A 23,803-nucleotide genomic window follows, 5' to 3' on the forward strand; every position below is an offset into this window, starting at 1 on the left:
AACTTTGTAGAAGTCTTGTCAACAAACTGAATGAGCCACTGAAAGTGAGGCATTCATTTTAGCCATAAACTTTGATGAAAGTTTTTCTGTTGCTAGATATGAACCAGATCCCAGGAAACTTAGAAATAACAGAAATAAGGCCAGGCACAGTGGCTCACGCCTATAATCCAGCACTTTGGGAGGCCGAGGTGGACGGATCACAAGGTCAGGAGTTTAAGACCAGTCCAACCAACGTGGTGAAACCCCATCTCTACTAAAAATACGAAAATCAGCTAGGCGTGGTGGCACATGCCTATAATCCCAGCTATTCAGGAGGCTGAGGAAGGAGAATTGCTTGAACTTGGGAGGCAGAGGTTGCCATAAGCCAATATTGCGCCACTGCACTCCAGCCTAGATGACAGAGCGAGACTCCATCTCAAAAAGAAACAAACAAACAAACATAGAAATAGCATTATTCTGTCCTTAGTGATAAAACACCCACTTTTCCTTGGGGTCAAAAGTTTGGGTCACCTGCAAATACACAGTCAAATAATTTTCAGCAAACACATCGAAACAATTCAAGGGGGAAATGAAAGTTGAAAACAATTGGATATCCCCATGAGTAAAACTAACCTCAATCCTTACTCACAGTATACACAAAAATCAATTTGAAATGGGTCATAGGCCTAAATGAAAAAGCTTAAACTATAAAAGTTGTAAAGGAAAGCACAGGAGAATATCTCCAGGACTCAGGAGTAGTCAAAGGTTTTCTGGTTCACAGCAAGCAATAATCATGAAAAACAAAGTGATAAACTGAACTTTGTCAAAATTAAAAACTGCTCATGGAAAGATGTTATTTAAAAAACTAATCAGCAAGCCATAGATTGGAAGACAATATTCACAACACACAAACATCTGACAAAGAGACTATATCCAGAGTATGTAAAAGAACTCCTAAAATTCAGTAATCAGAAGATAACCAAATTCAAAAATGGGCAAGAGACTTGAACAGGAAGATGTATAAGTTACTAAGACATATGAAGAAGTACATGACATCATTTGTCATCAGGAAAATTCAGATGGAAGGTCCATTGAGAACTGACTATCCATCCATTAGAATGTCTACAAGTTTTAAGAGAAACTGATGCCACCAAATATTGGTGAGGAGCCAGAAGAACCAGAACTCTCATACACTGCTGCTGGAAATGGAGGACAATGTACCTGCTTCAGAAGACTGTGGAAGAGCTTCTTCTAAAGTTAAACACACATCTGTTCTATGATGCAGCTGTCCTACTCCTATTTGTTTATCCAAGAGAAATGAAAGCATGTGTTCACAAAAGCACTCAGACAAGAATGCTCATAAACATTTTATTCATGCCTAAAAACTGGAAACAACCCAAATGACCACCAATGCAACAGATAAACTTCTGTATATTCATATAGTGGAATACTGCTCACTAATACAAAGAAGTGAACTACATGCAACATTGGTGAATGTCAAAAATATTGTGCAGAGTGAAAGAAACTGCACACAAGAGAGTATATACAGTATGATTTCACTTGTATGAATTTGTAGAACAAGCAAAATGAATCTATGGTGTAAGGAGGCAACGTGAAGACAGAGGCCTTGACACTACGTGGAGAGAAAGAGAAGACCAGTCATCCCAGTGTCCCAGCTGAGCCTAACCCAGATTGCAGAATGATGAGAAATAATAAGTTGTTGTTTTAAGTCACTAAGTTTTGGAGTGATCTGTCACACAGCAATCAAAAATCAGAATCATTGCTTTCCTCATGGAATTGTCAGAACAAAGTGATATGACACTCATGGAAGGTGCTCTGTAAGTGGACACGTGCTAAGCGTTTGTGAGTGGCAGTTATCTCTGGGTATATGTGCAGGTTGGGGTTAGTGGTCATTAGGGATATAGCCATTTAAGAATTAACCTGTGGAATTCAGAGGGTCTTATTACCCAACTAATATAACCTTTGGTTTCTTCTATCCCTCTCCTCTCGAGCAGCCATCCACAACTGCTTCTGGGGAAGAGAGAGAAAAGAGAAAGAGAAAGAGAGATATTCATGGTTTGTTAAAAAATAAAATTACACTTACAAATGGCCAGAGTAGAAAAGAAAAGATGTACCAACTTCATTTATTTTGTTAAGGAATGGGGCTAGATTGAAGATTAGCCAATGCTTATAATTATAATTTTTAAGACTCTAAGAAATGCCTTTGAAGTTACAGAAGGATGGAGAAAAAGGAGGAGGGTCACCATGGTCTAAGGGGCTGGTCCTCAACCTGGTCTGTGACATGCTGATCAGGCTCAGGGGAATTAAATTAAATGAACCAAATTCCCAATAATCTGCTTGATCAACCAGGATACCAGTTATCCACTTGCAACGAGAAATGCAATTTCCAAGCCACAATATTCAGCTCTTCCAGGTGGTAAGGAGAAGATTATTCTGGAAAACTAGATTACTTGACGTGATAAGAGTTTCATTCCAGAAACATGGGGAAGTGAAGACATGTAGAGAACCATGAGCAGGTGGAGCACTTTGGGTGTGCTGAGTAATGTCAGTGGACTGTTATAAAAAGCTTAGGTAATGCATCATTTGTGTACCTGGAATCTGCAATCTTACAGATTTCTAACCAGGCTGAGAGGAGGCTCTCAGTCCTCCCAGTTTATAGGCTTACAGGGATGTGAGGAACTAAAGACAGGGAAATAGCCTCTGTCTCCAAAAAGATAGGGAGATGGGGTCCCTTTTTTATGAAAAACAATGTAATAGAATTGATGGATTTTGACCATTCATGAAAGACTATTAGCTCCACGTCCAGCTCAGACACCTTCTCTAGACTCTCTCTCCTAATATGTGTCCATGTCACCTCCATCTATCCCTTTTTGTTCTTTTAACACTATCTTATATTGTTTGTTTATATGTCAAACCCTAAACGATGAGTTCTTGAAGGTTAAAATTATGTCTTATTCATCTTTTTTCCCTGGCCCCCGCATAGTCGCTAGCATACATACAGTGGTACTCAGTAAATGCGTGTGGCATTAATAAAAGTTTGCTGTTTCAGGAATTTGTCTGAAACCTGAAACACTGCAACACCATCTCCCTTAGAACGTCACCTTACCCTTTTGCCATAATTTTAGAGTGAGGAGGTAGAGGTCACTCGACTACTACGTGTCCTTTTATGAGGAACCTGCAGCTCAGGGCAGAAAGGCGCTGGCTGGAATCACCCTACCAGCGTACCCTGAACCCCTGCTGCGCCCCTTCTCTCACATTCCCCTCCTGGGAAAGTAAACCCAATCAAGACTCCAACATATCCCTCCCTAGGGACTCAGCCTGGAGTCACAAAGGCCGTTAAGCCTCACTGAAATATGGTTTTCTTTCATTTGTGCCCATTCGTTCTTGCAGCCCCTTCCCCAGATCGAACTACCGTAGTGTTAGTAAGGAGAGGTCGGGAGGGAGGGGAAGACTCTGCCATGGCCCTCGCGGAGCTCTCCAGGGGGCGCCGCGGCTGCGTACCAGCGCCCCACCACCCCACGCGGGAAGGGAGCTCCACCCCACACAGGAGGTCGTACGCAGCTCTCGAGGACTATGGGCGCCGCGAGGACAAACTGGCAGAGGGAGACACCGCAGCTGCTGTGACAGCAAGGAACGTCGAAACCCCCTTAGGGGATACTTTACAAAATTATTTTAATCACCGTGCAGACCTAATAACTTGACCTAAGCACAGTCACCTGTACTCACCCAGAGTAAATATTCCTAAAACCCCGTTCAGTGTGTATGTGTCTTTTTCCAGTCTCCTTCGGTTTCAGGCAAATATCTACCCCCCGCTCCTCCCCCCGCCCCTGCCCCCGTTAACAACTCTTGGCAGCGTGGGAAACAGTGCCCAGTAGCTCAGTCCTCTGCTCGCAGCTCCACTCTGCTTTTTGCATCCCATTCGGAGTTATAGGAAGTATTTTTTGATGGTGGTGGAAACTGGGCAAGAAAGAAGACGCTAGGCTTGGCTGGGGCCAGGAGAAATATTTAGAAGAGTCGTTACCTTCAATCCGATCTAACCAGTCATCAAACTTGGCTATTCTTGGAACCACCTGGGGAGCTTTAAAAACTATGGACCCCTGGATATCACCCCAGAGGTTCTGACGTAATTGATCTGGGATGCGGCCTGGGCATCGGGATTTTTTAAAACTCCTCAGATTATTCCCAGCTTGAAAACTATTGATATAAATTTCTCATTCCTCTTCCTACACAGACCTAAAAAAAAAATCTGAGCCTAAGTCGATGTCCCAGGGAATCTGGCCCCTGCTCCTCTGCAACCAGCCAGTGCTGCAAGGTCCCGGAAAATCGGCGCGCGCGGCAACGCTAAACACGCGGCGGCTGGGCGGACAGGCCGGGCGGGCGGGGCCGCGCGTGGCCCCGCCCCCGCACGCCTATGGGCGCGAGGTGCGGGCCCTGACGTCACTCTTGTCAGGGCCGCGGCACATGGGCCGCCGGATGCGCTGAGCCCGGCGCTGCGGGGCCGCGGAGCGCTGGGGACCAGCGGCGGCCGGCGCGGGGAGGGGGGTGGGGTGGGACGGCGCGCCGCCTCCGGTGCTGGCACTAGGGGCTGGGGTCGGCGCGGTGCCTTCTGCCCTTCTGCAGTCGTCGACGTTTTTTTTTTCTTTTTTTTTCAATTTTGAACATTTTGCAAGACGAGGGGTTCGAGGCAGGTGAGAGCATCCTGCGCGTCGCCGGGGAGCCCGCGGGCACTTGGCGCGCTCTCCTGAGACCGTCTGCACTGGAAACCCGAAAGTTTTTTTTTTGATATATATTTTTATGCAGATGTATTTATAAAGATATAAGTAATTTTTTTTCTTCCCTTGTCTCCACCGCCTTGAGAGCGAGTACTTTTGGCAAAAGACGGAGGAAAAGCTCAGCAACATTTTAGGGGGCGGTTTCTTTCTTTTCTCTTTTTTTAAGGGGGAAAAAATTTGAGTGCATCGCGATGGAGAAAATGTCCCGACCGCTCCCCCTGAATCCCACCTTTATCCCGCCTCCCTACGGCGTGCTCAGGTCTCTGCTGGAGAACCCGCTGAAGCTCCCCCTTCACCACGAAGACGGTGAGCGCTGCCGCGGCCCCGCTCCGGGAAGGGACGACGCTCCGGGGGTACCCCCGCCCTGTCCCGCGGCGCCCCGGACCCGCTCTGATGCAATTGAGCTCATCTAGCACCCTTCGTCCTCCTCTTCCTCCTCCATGAAAGGGGAGGGACCCCTTCTGAGCCGCGTTTAAAAGCGCTTCGGGCACCGGGCCTCCCTGGGTCCCGCTCCTGCGGCGCAGGTGGGAGGTGTAACTTGACAGGTCAGGATCATTACCTAGAACCAGGCACACCTGCACGCAGAGTGAGCCCACGTGCGGAGGGCAGAGCCTTCAGGGCTGGGAAGGAGAAACCCCGGGACCTGGTTCTGTGCGGGGCAGGGGGCGGGGGTCGGCCTGAGGGAGGGGGTCCCACTGCGTGGCCTGGGTTTTGGGGTTATGTTACATCTTCTGTTATTGGTTAGTGTTTGGAACTCAGGAGGTGTGAGCGAAGACGCGTTTTCTCCTGGTGAAGGGTAGCTGAGAAAGCGGGGTGGGGGCTGGGGCCGGTGAGGGGAGTGGTCTTTCGGCGGGAAGCCGTGCACGCCTACGGCGCTGACACTTTCCCGGTGCACTTTTTCTGGTGGGAGGGGAGAGCTGAGCAGGCTCACGTGTAACCGCGCAGGAGCCTCCTCTGGCTTGAGCCCTTTCTTGGTAAGTCCCAAACCTTCCCAAGACAACCTTGCGGGTAGCGGTAGAGGAGGGTAAGTGCGACGAGGCCCCAAACCCAGCTAGTGGTGCCACGGATTTGGGTTGTTGCGGTTTCACGCCTTCGGTATCACAGTAGCAAATGCGAACCGTGCGGCTCAGAGTGTAAAGTCTTGAAAGGTTATTTGGCTACAAATAGCTTGGGAGTACTTGCATCTTCTTTCCTAGAAGGGGACAACCTGTTGCACTGCAAGAGTTTGCAATCTGCAGATGATAGCCACGGCCCCCTCCTTAACTATCCTTTAAGGAATAGCATTTGGGAGGAAGGGGCTGCCTGCAGGCTTTTGCATCCGTGGGTGTTTTAAGTCAGATTTTCAGATGAGACGGTAGAGGGTTAGAATGGATGGCAGTGGAGGCTGTGTTTCTGTGAAGATGAAACTCAGAAGCAAATTCCTTAATCCCAGATTCCACCCACGACTGAATACTAGAATTGGCAAGATCCAGAATGCTTATTAAAGACCTAATGGGCGAGCACTATTTCCAGGTTGAAAATAGCTGCATACTTCCAACATAGGTGTATAGAATAACGCACCTTTTCCAATAGCTGTGCTTTTGAAAGTTTTTTTTTTTTAAATGCATACTCTTTGTAAATTGGGTCATACTTAAATCTTTGGAGAAGAGAAGAAAGAAAACACTTTGTATTTTTTTTAAACTCCTTTTGTAAAAATCAGTGTGCCCCAGTAGCGTGAGCTCAGAAAGTTCTCATTTTTCTTCTCTGCCAACATGAGGCATTGGTCAAGTTCCTTCATGTCTCAGAGCCCCCATGTCTTTGTTGTAATTGGAGGCAACTGCTATTTTGCAAGTTTATTGTGAGATTTTTGAGATGATATACAGAAAGAACCAGGCATCCAGTAGGTGCTCTAAACATGATATTAAAAAAGGGTGGAAGGTCCCTGCTTTGCCAAAATTAAGACCGCTAACTCACACTGGCTTTGTAAGTCTAATATAAATGACCTCATATTCCTGCTGCAATGAATTCCTGGAAGATAATTTAAGCCTGGTTATTGGCTGTTGTTTTCTTTAAGATGACAGCAGTTGTAATAATCGCAGGTGCTATTTTCCTATTTTAGTTTTAAGTTATGACTCTTCTCAAATAATGTGCTGAGACTGTTCTCTGGTTTTTATCCTAGATCAGCCTGTAGCCCTGTCCGAAGGACTAGTGCTTTCTTTCCAAAGTAAATAGGAAGATGTTGAAAAACAGGCAGAGATCCACGTCCTGCCTGAACTTTTAACTTTAGATCCACAAAAGACAGCAGCCAGAGAAGGACCCTGCCATTCGTGAGAAGTGGTTTTGTAACAGGCCAGGAAGAGTGATAAAAGAGTGGTATTGTTTTCTTTTCTTTTTTTCTTTCTTTTTTTAAGTCCAACTTTCCCTTTTTCTGCAGCATTTAGTAAAGATAAAGACAAGGAAAAGAAGCTGGATGATGAGAGTAACAGCCCGACGGTCCCCCAGTCAGCATTCCTGGGGCCTACCTTATGGGACAAAACCCTTCCCTATGACGGAGATACTTTCCAGTTGGAATACATGGACCTGGAGGAGTTTTTGTCGGAAAATGGCATTCCCCCCAGCCCATCTCAGCATGACCACAGCCCTCACCCTCCCGGGCTGCAGCCAGCTTCCTCGGCTGCCCCCTCGGTCATGGACCTCAGCAGCCGGGCCTCTGCACCCCTTCACCCTGGCATCCCATCTCCGAACTGTATGCAGAGCCCCATCAGACCAGGTAAGCTCTCTGAAGAGTCTCCCTTTGGAAAGGGAGGAGGAGGGTGAATGGGACAGGCAAGGTAGAGTTAGCATAAACATCTTAACACCCAGGCTTTAGCAAAGATCCTAAGAGAGGAACCTTCTGCTCCACTCCTGGCAGAGGCTCTCCCACTTTAATGAGCAGCCATATCACTCATCGGGAGAGTCTGGTAAATACACACTCTTTGTATCTACCTCTAGAAATTCTGATTTTGCAAGTCTGGAGTGAAGGCCCAGGAATATACATTTTAACCAGCTCCCCATAGGATTCTGATGCAGCTGATCCAAGGACTGCAGTTTAAGAAATAGCAACTTACAGTTAATTATTTGGATAATTTAAGCCTCCATCTCATCTCCTGTCTCTTTTCCTCATTTTCTAAACACATAGATAATAGATAGACTCTTAATAGGGTTTGGTTTACATACATTCATTCTTCTCTGTCCTGAAGGAAAAAAAAATCTGAGTAGGGGCGTGAGGCAGGTATTTTTTTCTATCCTTTCATCTTGTTTTATCATTAGCTGAGAAATAGAATCTAAAAGCATGCTCTCATTTGTGCTTCTTAGCCTTCTTGAGGACCAGACTCTATCTCTCTCGGTGCTATTCCCATAACCCCAACTGTTCTTAATATATTTTTTTCATTTTCATCTGTCCATCATACTCAATCCACCTGTATCAAAGCCCACAGGCTGCAAGGTCAGCTGTAAATGATCTTGAAATAGTACACAAAAATATCACCTGAAATGACCAGTACTTCAAAACCCACTGCTAATGCTCAGATATAAACACAGATTGAAGCAGCTTTGAATTCATGCCTTTAGCACCCTGTAGTACAAAATGAACAGGAAGAAAGACAATTTCATGTGCACAGGTAACCAGGAACAAAGATTCAGCCAGATAAATCGTCCGGAAGGTCACAAAGCTGAGGGCCTTAGCTGTGGGGGAAGACAGAAAGCAGGACAATGTGAAACTTGTGCTAGAGATTGTTACTGAACTCCGTGTCCTTGACTCTTATAGAAATTTCTGTGGCACACAGAGCGAGATTTAAATGGAAGGAAATGATGCAAGGGAGGAAGAGAATACCCCTGCCTTGATATATTCATATTAGTTTTCTTTCAAATCTCTGCGTGCTGGCGCCTTCTCCAAAATTCACTTTGAATTATGACTCAAGGCCACTGGCTGGAATAGAATTAAATCTTAGCCTCCAGCCACCCCTGGACGCTGTGGGGGCTTGGGAAAAACACTCCTTCATGTGATCCTGAGCCCCTGCTACTTAGAATGTGCGGTGGCGCTATCTTCAATTTCTTTGTAGGAACAGCCAGCAAAATTAATAACCCTTCATAGTGAGAAAATAGCCAGGAGAGAAGGGAACAGAGCCCCAGTGGGAGACACAGTTGTGCCTCAGTCATTATGCTCTGTAGACTGAGAATCACCACTTTGTAGCTGTGTGACCTTAGAAAGCGACATCATTTTTGGAGCATCAGTTTCCCTTTTCATAGAAGGATACAATTTCTATTTGATTGATTTATTGTAAAAATTAGAGATGATATGTATAAAAGGTCAAATGACTAGCAATGGTGTTCTCTTTGTGGAAGCAGTTGTGATCATTGTCATATGTGTCAACTTTTATTACTTATTTCAATCCCTGTCTTCTGAAATACCTTCTTAAAGTAACTAGGTACTGTACATAACCCTTCCTCCGGAGAAAAACATCAGGAGATTTTTACCCAGTAGTTACTGGATTGGGATATTTTGACCCTAGCACTTGTAATCAATTAACAAGTATTTCTCAGTCCCCTTCCAAATTTAGGATGTGTACCATGTTAGGGATACTGTATTTTTTTCCCAGGAGACGTGCGCATATTGGGTGTCCACACCTTGGTTCCTACTGAGAGTCAAAAATTGGGGTTTTGGAATTTGAAGCGGCTTGAAAACTCATTTGTCAGAGCTTCTTAGAGTCAATATTGATCAATGACTCTCAGAAGCTTGGGATGCCCAATCAGAGCTGCAGTCTATAGCAAAGAACTCCTGAGTTTCAGGGGCTATCATTTTGTAAGGTTGGATATCATTTTGTAATGGTGGAAAGACGCTGGGATCAAAGGGAACACTGAGGGTCTAGAAATAAGCTCTCCATTTAAATGTCTTTTTTAAATAATGAAAACACACTTCAAAATAATTTCCTTCTTGGAACTGAAACTTCGATGATAGTCCTCACAGAAAAGGAAGAAAGTTTAATCTCATCTTCAAATACCAAGTTCAGGTAAAATAACACTCAGCTGTTCATAGATTGTTGATGATTACAAAGTTTACAATGCAAAATAAAATTCTAAGGGATGCTGGCTTGATGGATGGACATTGCAAGCAAACCTGAAAAAGGAGAAAGTTCTTGAGTATTCTGTGTGGCTCACAGGAGTGACCAGAATAGAAGTACCAAGTTAATCTTGAGGAAAGTAAGTCTTCAGAAGGGAAGAGCACAGATGTAGCCTTGAGCATTCTGGGAATTATATAATTTCAGTCTTGATCAGTGTTTCTCAACCTTGGCACTGTTAATGGTTCGGGTAAGTCTTGTGGGACACTGTTCTATGCTTTATGGGATGCTTAGCAGCATCGCTGCCCCTACCTCCTAGATGCAAAGTAGGAGCCCCACTGCCCCAGGTGTGACAAGTAAAAATGTCTTCAATCACTGCCAAATGTCCGCTGGGCACAATAAAATCACTCCCGGTGGAGAATCACCCATCTAGAACTTCTACTTGGACAGCAAAATCTGGACTTACCCTGTCACACAAATGGATAAACCACCTGCAATGCTTTATGGCAAAACTTTTAAGAAGGTCAGGAGACACTGAGTTGCCAAGAAGAAACAGAATATTAATAAGAGCATAATTATACACTTTAGTTGATAAAATTAAGCCATCGGGCTAATCAGGAGATAATTGCAGAGTAGTTTGCCAAACAGTTGTTTTTGGCTATTCACTCAGCATGCGTCTTTTGAGCCATGCTCTGTTGTGGTGTTAGTGCTACCTGTGGTTGAAAGGCAGTGAAACTATGATCTGACAAAGTGTGCATTTTTAGATCTCCTCCCAGGATGTCTTGGAATGACAAGGTGAGCATTCTTGTGAATTTTTTTTTTTTTTTTTGAGACGGACTCTCTGTTGCCCAGGCTGGAGTGCAGTGGTGCAATCTTGGCTCACTGCAACTTCTGCCTCCCAGAGCCAAGCTATTCTCTTGCCTCAGCCTCCCTAGTAGCTGGGATTACGGGCATGTACCACCACACCAAGCTGATTTTTGTATTTTGAGTACAGATGGGGTTTCACCATGTTGGCCAGGCTGGTCTCGAACACCTGACCTCAAGTGATCTGCCCACCTCGGCCTCCCAAAGTGCCGGGATTACAGGTGTGACCACCGTGCCCGGCCTATTCTTGTGAATTCTCATGCTATTTACCAGGACCGCCCCATCCCCTTTCTTATCTTGGGCACCCCATCCCTGTTCCTCTATCTGACCAGAGAATGAATAAAATATCTGAAGAAATAGTTTTCCTTCAAGAAACAATCCAGGGATTCATTAAAACCTGTTGTGGCTATTGTATGATCACCGAGCTTTCTGGGCTGACATCTTAATGAAGGGAAGAGTGGTGGTTCTGGGATGCCGGAGCTAACTGCAGGGCTCCTCAGTCATCCAAGGTACTGTCTCCTGAATGTTCCTAGGCCAACAGAGATGGCAGGAGTCATTCTGATGACTTCAATGTTTGCATTTTAGATACTATCAGAGGTGGCATGTGGTGGTGCTCTCCTGGAGGTATGAATATGTGCTGGGTACTGGAAAAAGAAGAATCTGTTTTCCCTGAGAATTGAGCGATTGCTTTAAGGACAGCCATCCCTTTAGGGAAAGTCATCTATAGCAGACAAAGGCAGAGTTATTTTTATATCACATGCTTGTAAAGCCAGATTTGAAATTGTTTCCTCTGGTGGTTTTTCTTTGAGTAGCTGGGGGGTGTCCTACCACTGTTAGGCCCATATTCTTCTGAGAATTAAGAAGGCTGTCTTTCTAGTTCTGAGCACGGAGACCGGGTTATGATGAAGGCTGGTTACAGAGTAAAGCGAAAACCCTTCCATGTGATCATGTGTGGGAAGAGAATGGCATAAGTGGGTGGCACAAAAGGAGCGAGGGTGGGGGAGAACCCATTGTACCTTTGCAATATGGAGTTTGTGTTCTGTTTCTGCTGACCTTCGTTGTGAGAAGGTTTGGGTATGGAAGGAAATGCTGGCCTTGGAATCTGAGTAATGATGGAGGGAAATTCTGTGCAGGTGATTCTGGGTTTATGGAAGGTCAGAGGATTCTCTTGCTTTTCCCAGTATAATGAGATGAAGCTCCCCTTAAGGGCATGCAGTTCATACATCTTTCCACCCAGCAGACTGATACATCTGCAGGTGGCGAGTGCCATGACTGATCGTAGCTGTGCATGGTGTCTCAAGTATCTTGGAAGTGCTGTTCATTCATCAGGGTCTAGGAGATCCTGAAGGGGAGGGAGTCTGCATGGTTCTGGAGGCAGGTAGACGTTTTTCTGTGTCTCATAAGAGTTTGTCTTCTCCACGGAGCCCTGTAGAGGACAGGCTTGCTTATATTCACAGGATAGTAGTCCCTACCTAGCCTGTGGCAAGAGGTATTTTTGGGTACGTCTGGAAAGCAGGACAACTTGGTAGCTGCATGTGTAGGCTCTGGGCTCAGGGGCTTGCATTTACTTTGTGTGTCAATTTCTTAACCTGTTTAAGCCTCAGTTTACTCATCAATAGAATGGAAATTATAACTGTTTCCTCCCCCTTGCGGTTTTGGTAGGGTTAAATAAGATCACGCATGACAAGTATGGCTGGTGTGTAGTGCATGAGTACTCGATGCATTCAGCTGTCATGGTATCAGTGGCGTGGGGGTACAGAAAGGAAGGACTGGATTCCCAACCCCTGTTTTCCATTTAGGGATTTATTCATCCGGTCCTCTTCCCTCTGCAAAAATAGGACATGCTTTCTTGCTTTTTTTTTTTCTTTCCCGTCGTGTCCAACACTTATTCTGTGCAGCCAGCCTGACCTTTCTCTTCCTTGTGGGTTGGGACAAATCACTGCCCTGATGTTAACCCAGCAGCAGGGCCTCCGGGTTCGCAACTCCTGTTCTGCCAATGTGGAAACAGCCACTGTCTGGGTGCCCAGCCCCCCAGCTCTCGTGTGAGCCCTGGCAACCCTGGCTGCCTGCCTGCATGACCGTGTGCTCCAGGCACGTGGCTGTGCCCTGTGGAGCTTGCCCAACGCTGTGTGGTGTGCTGGCTTGCTTTTTTTTTCTTCCTCCTCCCTCTCGCTTCCCTTCCCAGGAGAATGACAGCAAGTGCCAGCAAGCAATTGTAATCCTGACCCTGGCATGAGAAAGCTGAGCTCTGGAGGGCAGTTCAGATGCCAGGGAAACCTGTTCCGTCCAACATTCTAGCCAGACCCCAAACCCGGCCCTCTCTCCTGCCTATCTGCCCAGAGGCCCTGTCTTCTCTGCACTGCTGTGGTGGGCAGGATTCCTGGAGGCCAGCTCCTGCCAAGGGTCTTGGCAGAGTCTTTCTAGTTCAGCACTGTGCCTACCAGACTAGAAAAATAGCAATATAAAGGCAGAATTAGGTGGAGGAGAAGGAAAGGGGGTGGGGGAGGTGGGAAGAAAAAGCCTCGATAACATCCTAATGTAGAAAGCTAGAGGAGAAGACAGCAGTGATTTATTAGGTTTCTCAGAAACCTCTCTTCCAACTAGCGCTAATCACTTTTACCCAGGAATCATTTTTTATGTCTCAGCAGTGAAAATGGAGGGAGGAGAGAAGGTAGTAGACAAAGTAATCAGATGAAAAAAATTAGAAAATATATCTTGGAGAAGCACAGGGAGGTACAGAGCCTGTGTTTGATTCTGTAATGGCAGTGGGTGAGAATACTGGTCACAGCTACTATTGATTATAGTATTTGGCAAATGTCTTGTCCTGAAGTTACTAAACCACTGTTTTTCTGTAAATTTAAATGTCCTTCAGACTTAGGTGCCTCTGTCTCACCTTGCACAATGTCTGTCAGAATGTCCTGTGTTTGAGACACCAATCTATACAGGCAATATAGCAGTAATGTTTTTTAGAGCACAGAATCCAATATACAAACCAACCTGAGTGTGAATCCTGACTTTGTCACTCATTAGCTGCTCATGATCTCAAGCAAGTCATTTAAATGCTCTGAGCTTTCAGTTTCTCATCCAGAACTTTGGAATAATTGGACCTGCCTCATAGGACTGTTGAAGGTCATAGGAACCAATGCATGCAGAGTAATTGTCACAGCGCCTCACACACAGCTGCTACGAATGGCACCTTCACCACCATCTAATCCCGTTTCCCATGGGAGGACAAAGCATGGGGCTCAAAGAGTGTCTTGATACTTTTCCCTTCCTAGCTAATCAAGAACTCTGGTCCAGAAATTTGGATTTCTCCCCTGCTTCTCTGCCGAGTCTTGCTTGCCCTTCTCTTAGCCTTTGAGTTTTGGGTGACCTTGAGAAGCTAATTATACCCTTTACTCATTCTTTCTGGCTCCTGGGATTAAATAAACAAAATGCATTTTGAAGAAGTTTTTTGTTTGTTTTTGAGACAGGGTCATACTCTGTTGCCAGGCTAGAGAGCAGTGGCACGATCATGGCACACTGCAGCCTCAACCTCCCAGGCTCGAGAGATCCTTCCACCATAGCCTCCAAAGTAGCTGGGACTACAGGCATGCACTACCACACCTATCTAATTGTTGTATTTTTTTTTTTATAGAGACAGGGTTTTGTCATATTGCTCAGGCTAGTCTTGAACTCCTGAACTCAAGCATTCCACCCACCTTGGCCTCCCAAAGTGCTGGGATTACAGGTGTAAACCACTGTGCCCTGCCCAAAGAAGTTCTTGATTAGATTTCTTCCATGTCAGATTTGCTAATAGATCAATCAATTACTGCTACCATTGAATTTTTAACAATAGACACTAATAATTATATTTAAAGGCAATATAGTGACTTTGGGAGTAAGGAAACCATGAAGATATGTTATGGCAATGAAAAGGGAGAAGGGTTCAGTTTATCCTCCTGCTTGCAAGCAAGACTTTACACATGCACTCCAGAATAATAATTCCTCCTCTCCCCAAGGGGTTCTTTAATGAGTAAATCCTTAATCTTTCTGAACCTTGATTGTCTCTTCTGCAAAGCGACATCCTTGTTGGGGTTATGTGAGCTTTCTAAAGCTACCGTGCAAGAAAGATCCAGCTTGGTGCCCTGAACATAGTAGCCCAGGCTTTACCATGAGTCAGTTCAGTTATTTTTCTCTAATAAATGATACAGTGATTAGAAAACAACAGAGGGCTTTAGGAGGCTGAGGCGGGTGGATTGCTTGAAACCAGGAGTTTGAGAGCAGCCTGGGCAACATAGCAAGACCCATCTCTACAAAATATATATTTTTAAATATTAGCTGGATATGGTGGCACATGCCTGTAGTCTTGGCTACTTAGGAGGCTGAGGCAGGAGGATCACCTGAGCCCAGGAGTTCGAAGCTACAGTGAGCCCTTGATTGCATCACTGCACTCCAGCCTGGGTGACAGAGTGAGACCCTGTATCTAAAATAAAAAATAAAAGAAAGCAACAGAGGAGGTTTTAGGAGGCGAAGAGCAATGTGCATGGTCCCAGAAATAGCATCCGTGTTTGCTTTGTGCTTTGGTGTTTTGATTTGTGTACCCTGAGGAAGAGAGACAAGAATGCAATTTGGCTGCTTGTCTCAAGAGACAGTGATTTAGTAGGGAAGATAAGACTTTTAGGCAAAGTGATGAGTGACGGGACAAACTAGCATGCTCTCAGTGTCATATGATGGGCATATAGAGGCCTCTAATATCTGTTGAAAAGAGGAGGTTGAAAGATTAATCAAGAAAATGAATAAAAAATTTAAAAATAAATAAGGGAGCACATAGCCAATAAAAGCTGCCAGAACTCACAGGAAGCAGCCTTTGCTCAAGGCAAAGGTGCCTGGGGCTAGGCTTCTTGGAAGAGTTGTACCTTGCATTGGGCCCGGAAGGAGGGGTGAGAGAGCCAGATTGGAGAGTTTAATGCCCCACAAAGTTATAGAGGCAGGAATGCCCACAGGGTGTTTTAGGCAACAGGGTGTAGATCCAATTTGTCTGGTGCAGAAAATTCATCTGAAGGAGTCAGGGAGATGAGTCAGAGAGGTTGGTGCCAGTCAGGCTGACAGCTTCATAAGTACCAGGCTGCAGAGCTTGAACTTTATCCAGGAGGCAATAGGGAGCCATTGAAGGTTTGTGAGCAGGACAGTGGCATGTGAACATTTCTACTTGAGTTCAAGGTTGGATTTGAAACGTTTTTAGAAACTTGACAATAATTTCCTCTGGCAAACCAGGATTTCCTTATTTTTATTATTTTGAATATAAATACTCTCCCTTGAACATCAAACAGCTTTTCAAAACACGATGTTCTAATGATTTAGAGAAAGTAATTCAAAAACACAGGGTTTAGGTTTCATTTATAAAACCCATAATTTTGGTGATTGGGGGAAACACTCTTTGGCAAGGAAATAGTTTGAGGGATTTGACGGGTTCAGAATTTAAAAGTCCAAAAGCAGGCCTGGTCTCATAGGAGTAGAAAAATAGATTTTAATAAACCCAACTCGTTAATGTTTATCACTTTTAAATGCCTCTATTTTATACCGCTTACTAGGTTTGCAAATAAATATATTGAACCAGATGTTATGAGTATGTTTGTGTGTGGGGGTGGGTGGGGGGGCAAGCATGCATTTGGGTTTGTGGGTGGGGGTGGGGAGGTTAATGTCTCAGTGATACAAATAGTACCTGATTATAAGGATTACCTGCAGCAGTAATATCAAGCTAAAAATACTTAGCCAAGTTTCTGGTTAGCTTATTAATTTTACTCCTGGGAGACAAAGGAGTCATTATTACAGTTTTGCATTCTTGAGTCCTGACCTTGTATTTGTGGCTCCCTTCTTCCCTGAAACCAGAATTCTACATCATGCTTAGATATGGGGTGTGTGTGTGCGTGTGTGTGTGTGTGTGTGTGTGTGTGTTTCATATTGGGAGTACTGGCAGAGGAAAGGGACATTGTGGGAGGGGATAGGATTGGGGGGATAGGACTGCTGACTGTCACATACATGAAATGACTTGCTCAGGTACCTCCCGAAGTGTGCTCTGATATCAAGCCAAAATTTCACAAGGCTGAAAGAGTTGCCATAACCCAATCTAGTTCACTTAAATAAAAAATAGCAGTCAATGTAGGCAATTTCACCTCCAGCTACATATAGTAGACAATTACAGGAGTGTTGGCAGAACCGAAAGTCTGCTGGGGAGAAACTATACAGTATTTGTTTCTGTTAAATTGGCTTATGGTGGGTACAGACTCCATGACCGAATGTGAAATTCCTAAAATGCTGGTTTTCCTTCTTTTCTGACTTTAACAAATGGAGATTACTCTCTTAACTCACTACCCATCCAATCTCATTTTCTTTCCTGAAAAACTACACAGCTCCCCTGTCACACAGGGTTTGTAAAAGTTTCGTTTTTAGAAGTTTAATCTGGGATTTGTTTCCTTAATGATCTTTGGAAGAATGCTTTGGAATTTTAGGTCTTGTAATGAGACATGTCTTGTGGCTATTAAACCCTGTTGCCTCTCAAATTTTGCCTGGGAGACCCTAGATTCCTAAAAACAATGAGTACATGCTACAGAAAGATGCTCCAGGGAGCTGCAGCACTAAATCATCTGTGACAAAATGTTCTCTTAGAAAGTGGAATTGCATAAATGGATCAGCAGAAATAAATGCTTTGGCAGAAATTCCTTGAGTGGGGAAGAGCAATGCTTTCTTTTTTAATTAGCTCTGGGTAACAGTCTGCTGTGATGTCTTTGCTGTGAAACCCAGGCATGGACAGTAGAGCAGGAAAGCCTCATCACTGCTCTCTAAGTGTTTCTGCACTTAATGGAAAGAGTTAAGCCTGTCCTTTCATCCACAATAAATGCCTCTTGAATTGAACTGAATGGGAAAAGCAAAGGTTTGTTTGAGGGAAGGATGCCACCAGGCCCTGACCAATGGGAGTCAATGCTGTAAACCAGATGAACAAGATCATCTAGATGTGCAGTAATCAGATTACCCAAAACAGAAATCTCAATACCCCAAGATATGAAGGGTTCTTTTAAGGATAGTGGCAAACAGTTAAATTCAGCCTGCCCCAAGGATTGAGCAGAAGACTTAATTCACCTTAGGATGGATTCATTATAATGTGGGCTGAGTTAGCATCACTGAACGGGAGACCATACAGGCTTTTACTAGAGCACTATGAAAACAAGACAGAGGTCTCAGATCCAACCAAAATAGTATTGCCTTTAAAAGGCCAAAGGCCATTGAAAGATTTATAGATGAAAGAGTAGGTAATATAAAATGTAAAGATAGAAGTAAAGCTTTGAGTTTCTGAGACAAGAAGAGAGAAATTTGCAGAACTGACCTTGTAAGAATTTCATAGAATTCATATTATTATGATTGATTTCTTGGTATTAGTATACCTTCCTGGGGGAGTATTTTTTTTCCTCAAATAATCTAAAGCATGTTTATTTCAAATGGGCAGTGACAACTAAATGGTTTAAAAAATAATATTTATATTCATGTCAAAAAGTTATTTTTAACATTATAACTGAAATTTACCCAAACCTAGTAGACCAGATAATGATATTTAGTTATTGGATTCCTAGAAGACTAATAACAGGAAGATTCAGTGTTACACTAACTAGGGTAAAGAAACAATTTAGGTCTACTTATATTTTATTTTTCCTTTGACCCTCTCACTTGCCTGGCAGTACCACTGCATTAAGATTTTATGATCATTTTATGTTGAATTTGTTAAACTAAAATTTGTATCTTTGTCTTCTTTATAAAGAAAGATATTTCTAGCTGAGCACAGTGGCTCACTCCTGTAATCTCAGTGCTTTGGGTGGCCAAGGTGGGAAGATCACTTGAGGCCAAGAGTTCAAGACCAGCCTGGGTAACAGAGTGAAACCCCCATCTCTACATTATACATTTTCTAAACATTTAAAAAGAAAAATATTAGCAAAATATTAACAAACAGATTAATTATGCAAACATAATTTTGGGACACAGAGTTAACTTGAGTGCAAAACAGTTTTTAAAGATTTTAACTGTGTATATATAAATTAATATTCTGAACCACAAATGTATATTAGTGAATAGCAAAAGAATTTTTGTCATTCAGACATTTCAGTAATTCAGATTAGCATTCCCATCAAATTGTTGCCAGTTATCTCCATCTGTCCCCTTCTGCATTCCCCCCCACCACTCAATTTTCATATCTTTAAAGTTAAATTTTCACATAAGTACATGGAACCAAAATATCATTTTCATTCATTTACCTGCCACCAGAGAGGATGCCATCAGCCAACCCCAAAGATGGTGGGATCTACCAGGCATATAACTCTTCTGCATTTGTTCCCTCCATTGTAAGTGAGGATGCTAATACCTGCTCCAAAGGATTCCTGGAGAAGTAAATGAGAGGCTACATGTAAAGCACTTAGAACAGTGCTCAATATATAAATGGCAGCTTTCAGCAGTTTTATTTTTATTCTACAATTACTATTCCTTCTTCCACCTCCATGGCTATTTTATGGACACTGAAGTAGGAACACATCTTGTGTTACAGCAGTGCTATACCAGTGATGACCTGGAAACTGCTTTTGAGTTATTGCAGGAAAGGAAGGATCATGAAGAGATAAAGCAGGTGAGCATCCTGTGTATTTACACCTGTGAGAAGATACATCCCACCTAAAATACCATTTGTGTCCTATTACCCTAGTATGTCACAGTGTAACTGCCTGCTTTCTTGAATAGCTCTTCTAATAGATGTATGCTCTGCCGGCCCAGGCTGTGTCTTCCATCTCCATATGTCCTGCTGTGCTTGCATATGTCTTCTGGTACTATGCCTGGAAGATCTTGAGTGGGTAAGGGTGAAATGGAATTTAGAATATATTTCCTTTAGTGCTCTAGAGCCTTTCTAGCATGCTGCCAGATTTGTGTTTTAGGTTTCTTCTTTTTGCCCTTGGTGACACTTCTGGGCCATGAAGTAGTGAACTGGCTGTCCTCTAGTTGTTGGTGACGTGGAGGCAGGAAAATGGGTTTCCAATGGTCACAAAACTCCCTGGCCTTCTGCTCTCCTTAGTGTGTGTCTCTCAAATATTTTCTTTATAACTCTCCTTTGTCTGTACCAGAGGGAAAAGAGGCAGGGAGGTGTCCAGATAGGAAAGAATGGACTTTTCTGCTGAACTGGAATGGAAATATAAGAAAATTGTAAAAACAAAAGTAGATTATTTGGAAAAAATATTTCAAAGCAGTTTTTACACCAAGGGGACAACTAGAAGTTGATTGATTTAAGAATCGAGATTCTTAAACTTGCGTGACAAAGTTGGTATGACTTTGCTTTCCAACTAGGTTACAGCTATGAGGTTCTTGGCCCTTGGCATGTGTCTTGATACAGTATGTTGTGCACTGTACATATGGGTGTGGCAGGATAAGGCTTTTAAAGGTACAGCAGTTTTAAGGCATTACAAAATATATCAGCACGAAACTAGGCATGATTTTCCCCTCTTGAGAGGGATGTTCCATTTCAGCTAAAGCTCCCTCAGCATATTTTTGTATCCCATCAAATATTTCTGAGTCACAGCTGGGCGCAGTGGCTCATGCCTGTAATCCCAGCAGTTTGGGAGGCTGAGGAGGGTGGATCACTTGAGGTTAGGAGTTTGAGATCAGCCTGACCAACATGGTGAAACCCCGTCTCTACTAAAAATACGAAATTAGCTGGGTGTGGTGGTGGGCGCCTGTAATCCCAGTTACTCAGGAGGCTGAGACAGGAGAATCACTTGAACCCAGGAGGCAGAGGTTGCAGTGAGCCGAGATTGCACCATTGCACTCCAGCCTGGGCAACAAAAGTGAAACTCCATCTCAACAAAAAAGCACAAAAACAAAACAAAATATATCTCTGAGTCCCTCCCCCGCGTTTATAAAAGAGTGGACACAATGCTCTCAAGTTTAAATCAGCCAAATTCAATGTGAAATCATAGCAATAGTCGTTATGTATTAAAACCAGGATTGTCCTAAACGCTTACTGTAAGTAGTTGTAGAAAATCAACTCATATTAGAAATGATATTGGTCCCTGGAATTTAGTCTGTTCCCAAGAGGACTGAATGTCATGAATACGTTGCCAAAGTATGTTTTCTTTTTTTCTCCATCAGCCCTTCCATTCTGACTAAAGACAGCTTAAAAATAAATTTGGGCATATCTCGGTGGCCAAAAACCATGGAGATCAGGATGAAATCATTTTCAAGGCAGAAATAACAAGCGTTGATAAAGATATTCAGAGAAACACAGTCCTAATAGCATCAGTACATGATTGTGGGGCCCTTTAGTCACCGAGCTAAATTGAATTTGGAATCAGGGGTCTACTCAAAAGCCAGGAAACTTTGAGCAAGAGACTTGAATTCTGAGCCCCCATTTCCTCATCCAGAACATGACATGACAACCCTATTTCATAGGGCTGTTGTGCGACTTAAATTACATTAAACAAGCTATCAGTAATAGGATGTGGGATCGTGCCTACTTGGATTGTCACTCAGTTTTAATTCAGAGTCCGATTCTGGTATTTAAAGACCATGTTCTAAAATGCACTTGTAGTTAATATCTTTGGAGTCTTGCTTCCAGGATTCTGAGTTGCTGGACTAGGTCTTCGTAAGCTCCGTAATGCTGCTTTAGGAAAATAAGAGATCTATTCTGTAGTCCCAGCTATGCTATTAATTGGAAGTATAACCTTAGGTGTTCAGCTTCTCTGGCTTTTACTTCTTCATCTTTAAAATGGGAAGAATCTACATCCTTCTAACTTCCAAGTATGTCATAAATAGAAAACTGACCAAACAGTTCACATCAATGTCCATATTGGGTTGACACTATTATTTCCATTGGTTTTTAGGTGGAAAAAGATGGAAAACATACAGCAAGAATTTCAAAGGTAGGCCAGTTCCAAAGAGCACTGAACTTGGAGTCAGCCAATCTAGGTTCTAAAGCCAGTTTGTCAGCATTAGGTGTCTCTTATCAGATCACCAAACCTCTCAAAGCCTCATTTTTCTTGTCTGTAAAATGTAGGTGCTGTTTCTAGCTCTGTGACCCCATGTTCAAAGACTACTGTGAGCCGGGAGATGATTAACATTCACATTGTGGTGAATGTCTAAAAAAATGTAAAGTCTCTTGCGGGGGTAATGGAGCTGCTCCCAAGCCAAGTAGATGGATTAAGAATCTGACATTCTGCCATTCATAAAGGATGATGGAGTTTAAAAACTAAAGCTGAAAAGCAAAAGACATTTAACACCTTTTGGGAAAAAAAAAAGCAACAACAGTCAAGCTAGTTACTTCCTTAAAAAATGGTTTTCATGCTGAATGGGAACCACCAGATTCTCTCTGGTGTTCAGCATTCCAGAGCAACCCTGAAAATAAATTATCTGGCTGGAATCATTGCTCCAAGGATTGGATTTCTTAGCAGTAGTTTATTAGCCAGACAAAATAATTTTTTTATAAAGAAAAAGAAAAAAAAAGGAAAGCCGCAGAAGGAAAAACCCCAGGGCCCACTGCTAGCTCTTTGGATGGCAACTTTTCTAGAAGGGCAGTGGCCAGAGGGGGCCTTTGGCTGCTTCTCTGGATGGTTGGAATCAGGTTTGTAGGACCTGCATGTAATAGTAGGTTTCATCTTGCAGCTGGCTCTGATGGAATAATAGATACCTGGAATGTCATCTTGAAAGCCTGAGGCTTGGTTTGGGCTCAGTGAAAAGAGTTCTGTGATTAATTAGTGATGTCTGCCCTGGGCTTGGGTGGGGCAATACTGGTGCCCAGTGTTTGCTGTCCTGCCAGAGCAGGTTGGGAAGATTCCTTAGTGCTTGTCCTTCTACTGGGCAGCAGATCAGGGACTCAGGCCAGTGTTGTTTCCGATGTCCTGGAAAAGTGTTTTCGGAGCCTCCAGCACATAATGTTTTACTCTCTGAAGGAGGCGTACTCTGATTAGCTTAACGGAGAGAATGGAAGAAAGGAAGTCTATTGATTTGGCTCCTTGGTCACGAGACAGGAATTGCAAAGTGGAGGGAAGCTGTAATTCTAACGTGTAATTCCGTGGATACTCCAAGGAAGCACAGGCATAGGTGCCACTGATTCAGCAGAGGCAGCCACAAACCACAGGCCCTGGTAATCTGCTTGTGGCCAGAGGTCATGGCTGCAGATTCCAGGGAAACTGTGTCCTTGGTTGGCAGTAGGCCGTACACTCCATACATGCAATCCTTGTTGTTTGCAATCAAAGTGTAGCCCCCCTTTTTAAGGAAGCTTTAGAGAACTTGCCAGTCTGTTTAGGATTGAGGGCGATTTTCAGTTATCCATGCTGATGGAATAGATAAGCTGAAGTTGACTTCTCCTCAGCTGTGGTATGTGCTTTGTTTTTGTGCTGTTGATCTGCTTTCTTGGTAAGGTTTGAACTCTTCAGATTTTTCTTTCTATAAAGAACGGTTGAGGGGGAGTGTAGTGCTTTCTGCAGCTCCCCCAGTGTGTTTCTAACATAGCCAGCCAAATGTCTCTGAGCCCTCCCAGCCTCCTAACTTTAAATCCATGAACTGCACCAGAGAAATCATCAACCAGTTGCAATTTGTTGAGGACTTACTATGTGCTCCCTGGGATCCAGGTGACTGTGTGGCAAGGACTTGATCCAAGGGTGCATTGGGCAACAGGGTGAAGTGGGCTCCAGGTTAAACATTGGCTATGGGGATTTACAAGAGTTCACTGAGAGTGGGCCTGACTTCCTCTGCTACTGATGTTTTCTATTGTTTCCAGTAACTGCACTTGAGTTGCATACTATTAACTTTCAGTTATCCTGAGGCTGATTAACTGGTTTGCAGATTAACCAAGGTGAAGGCTCACCTGGGCCTGGGAATTGCTCATCAACTCAGCTGCTCCATAATTAGCTGGTGATGGTTGATTGCTGTCCCAGGGTTGGGAAGCCTGGGAACTGGGCGACTGCAGGGGAGAGGGACCAAGGGGTGACTTCTTCCAGGAACTTCTACTCTCTCCAACCAGGGGAGCCCTCCAGCCCTGTAAAGTTCTGCAGTCTCCAGCACAGCACCCGAGAGAGTCAGAAGTTCTCT

The 23,803-nt window shown here is 43.9% G+C and overlaps 1 protein-coding gene across 2 annotated transcripts in view; it reads left to right on the forward strand.

The window, feature by feature from the left end:
- Positions 1 to 4,587: 4,587 nt before the first annotated feature.
- The window catches only part of HLF (HLF transcription factor, PAR bZIP family member), a 61,427-nt gene continuing 42,211 nt past the window's right edge, over positions 4,588 to 23,803 (forward strand). Inside the window, exons 1-2 of one of the 2 annotated variants that reach the window (XM_012460456.3) lie at positions 4,588 to 5,078; positions 7,186 to 7,521. In XM_012460456.3, the coding sequence (XP_012315879.1) occupies positions 4,964 to 5,078; positions 7,186 to 7,521 (451 nt within the window). In that variant the 5' untranslated portion in view covers positions 4,588 to 4,963. The remainder of the gene's footprint in view (positions 5,079 to 7,185; positions 7,522 to 23,803) is intronic. The other variant, XM_012460457.3, reaches the window with a different exon arrangement.

Source organism: Aotus nancymaae, unplaced genomic scaffold, assembly GCF_030222135.1.
Source record: "Aotus nancymaae isolate 86718 unplaced genomic scaffold, 86718_ANA_hifiasm-v0.15.2.pri h1tg000072l, whole genome shotgun sequence".
NCBI classification, from domain to species: Eukaryota; Metazoa; Chordata; class Mammalia; order Primates; family Aotidae; genus Aotus; species Aotus nancymaae.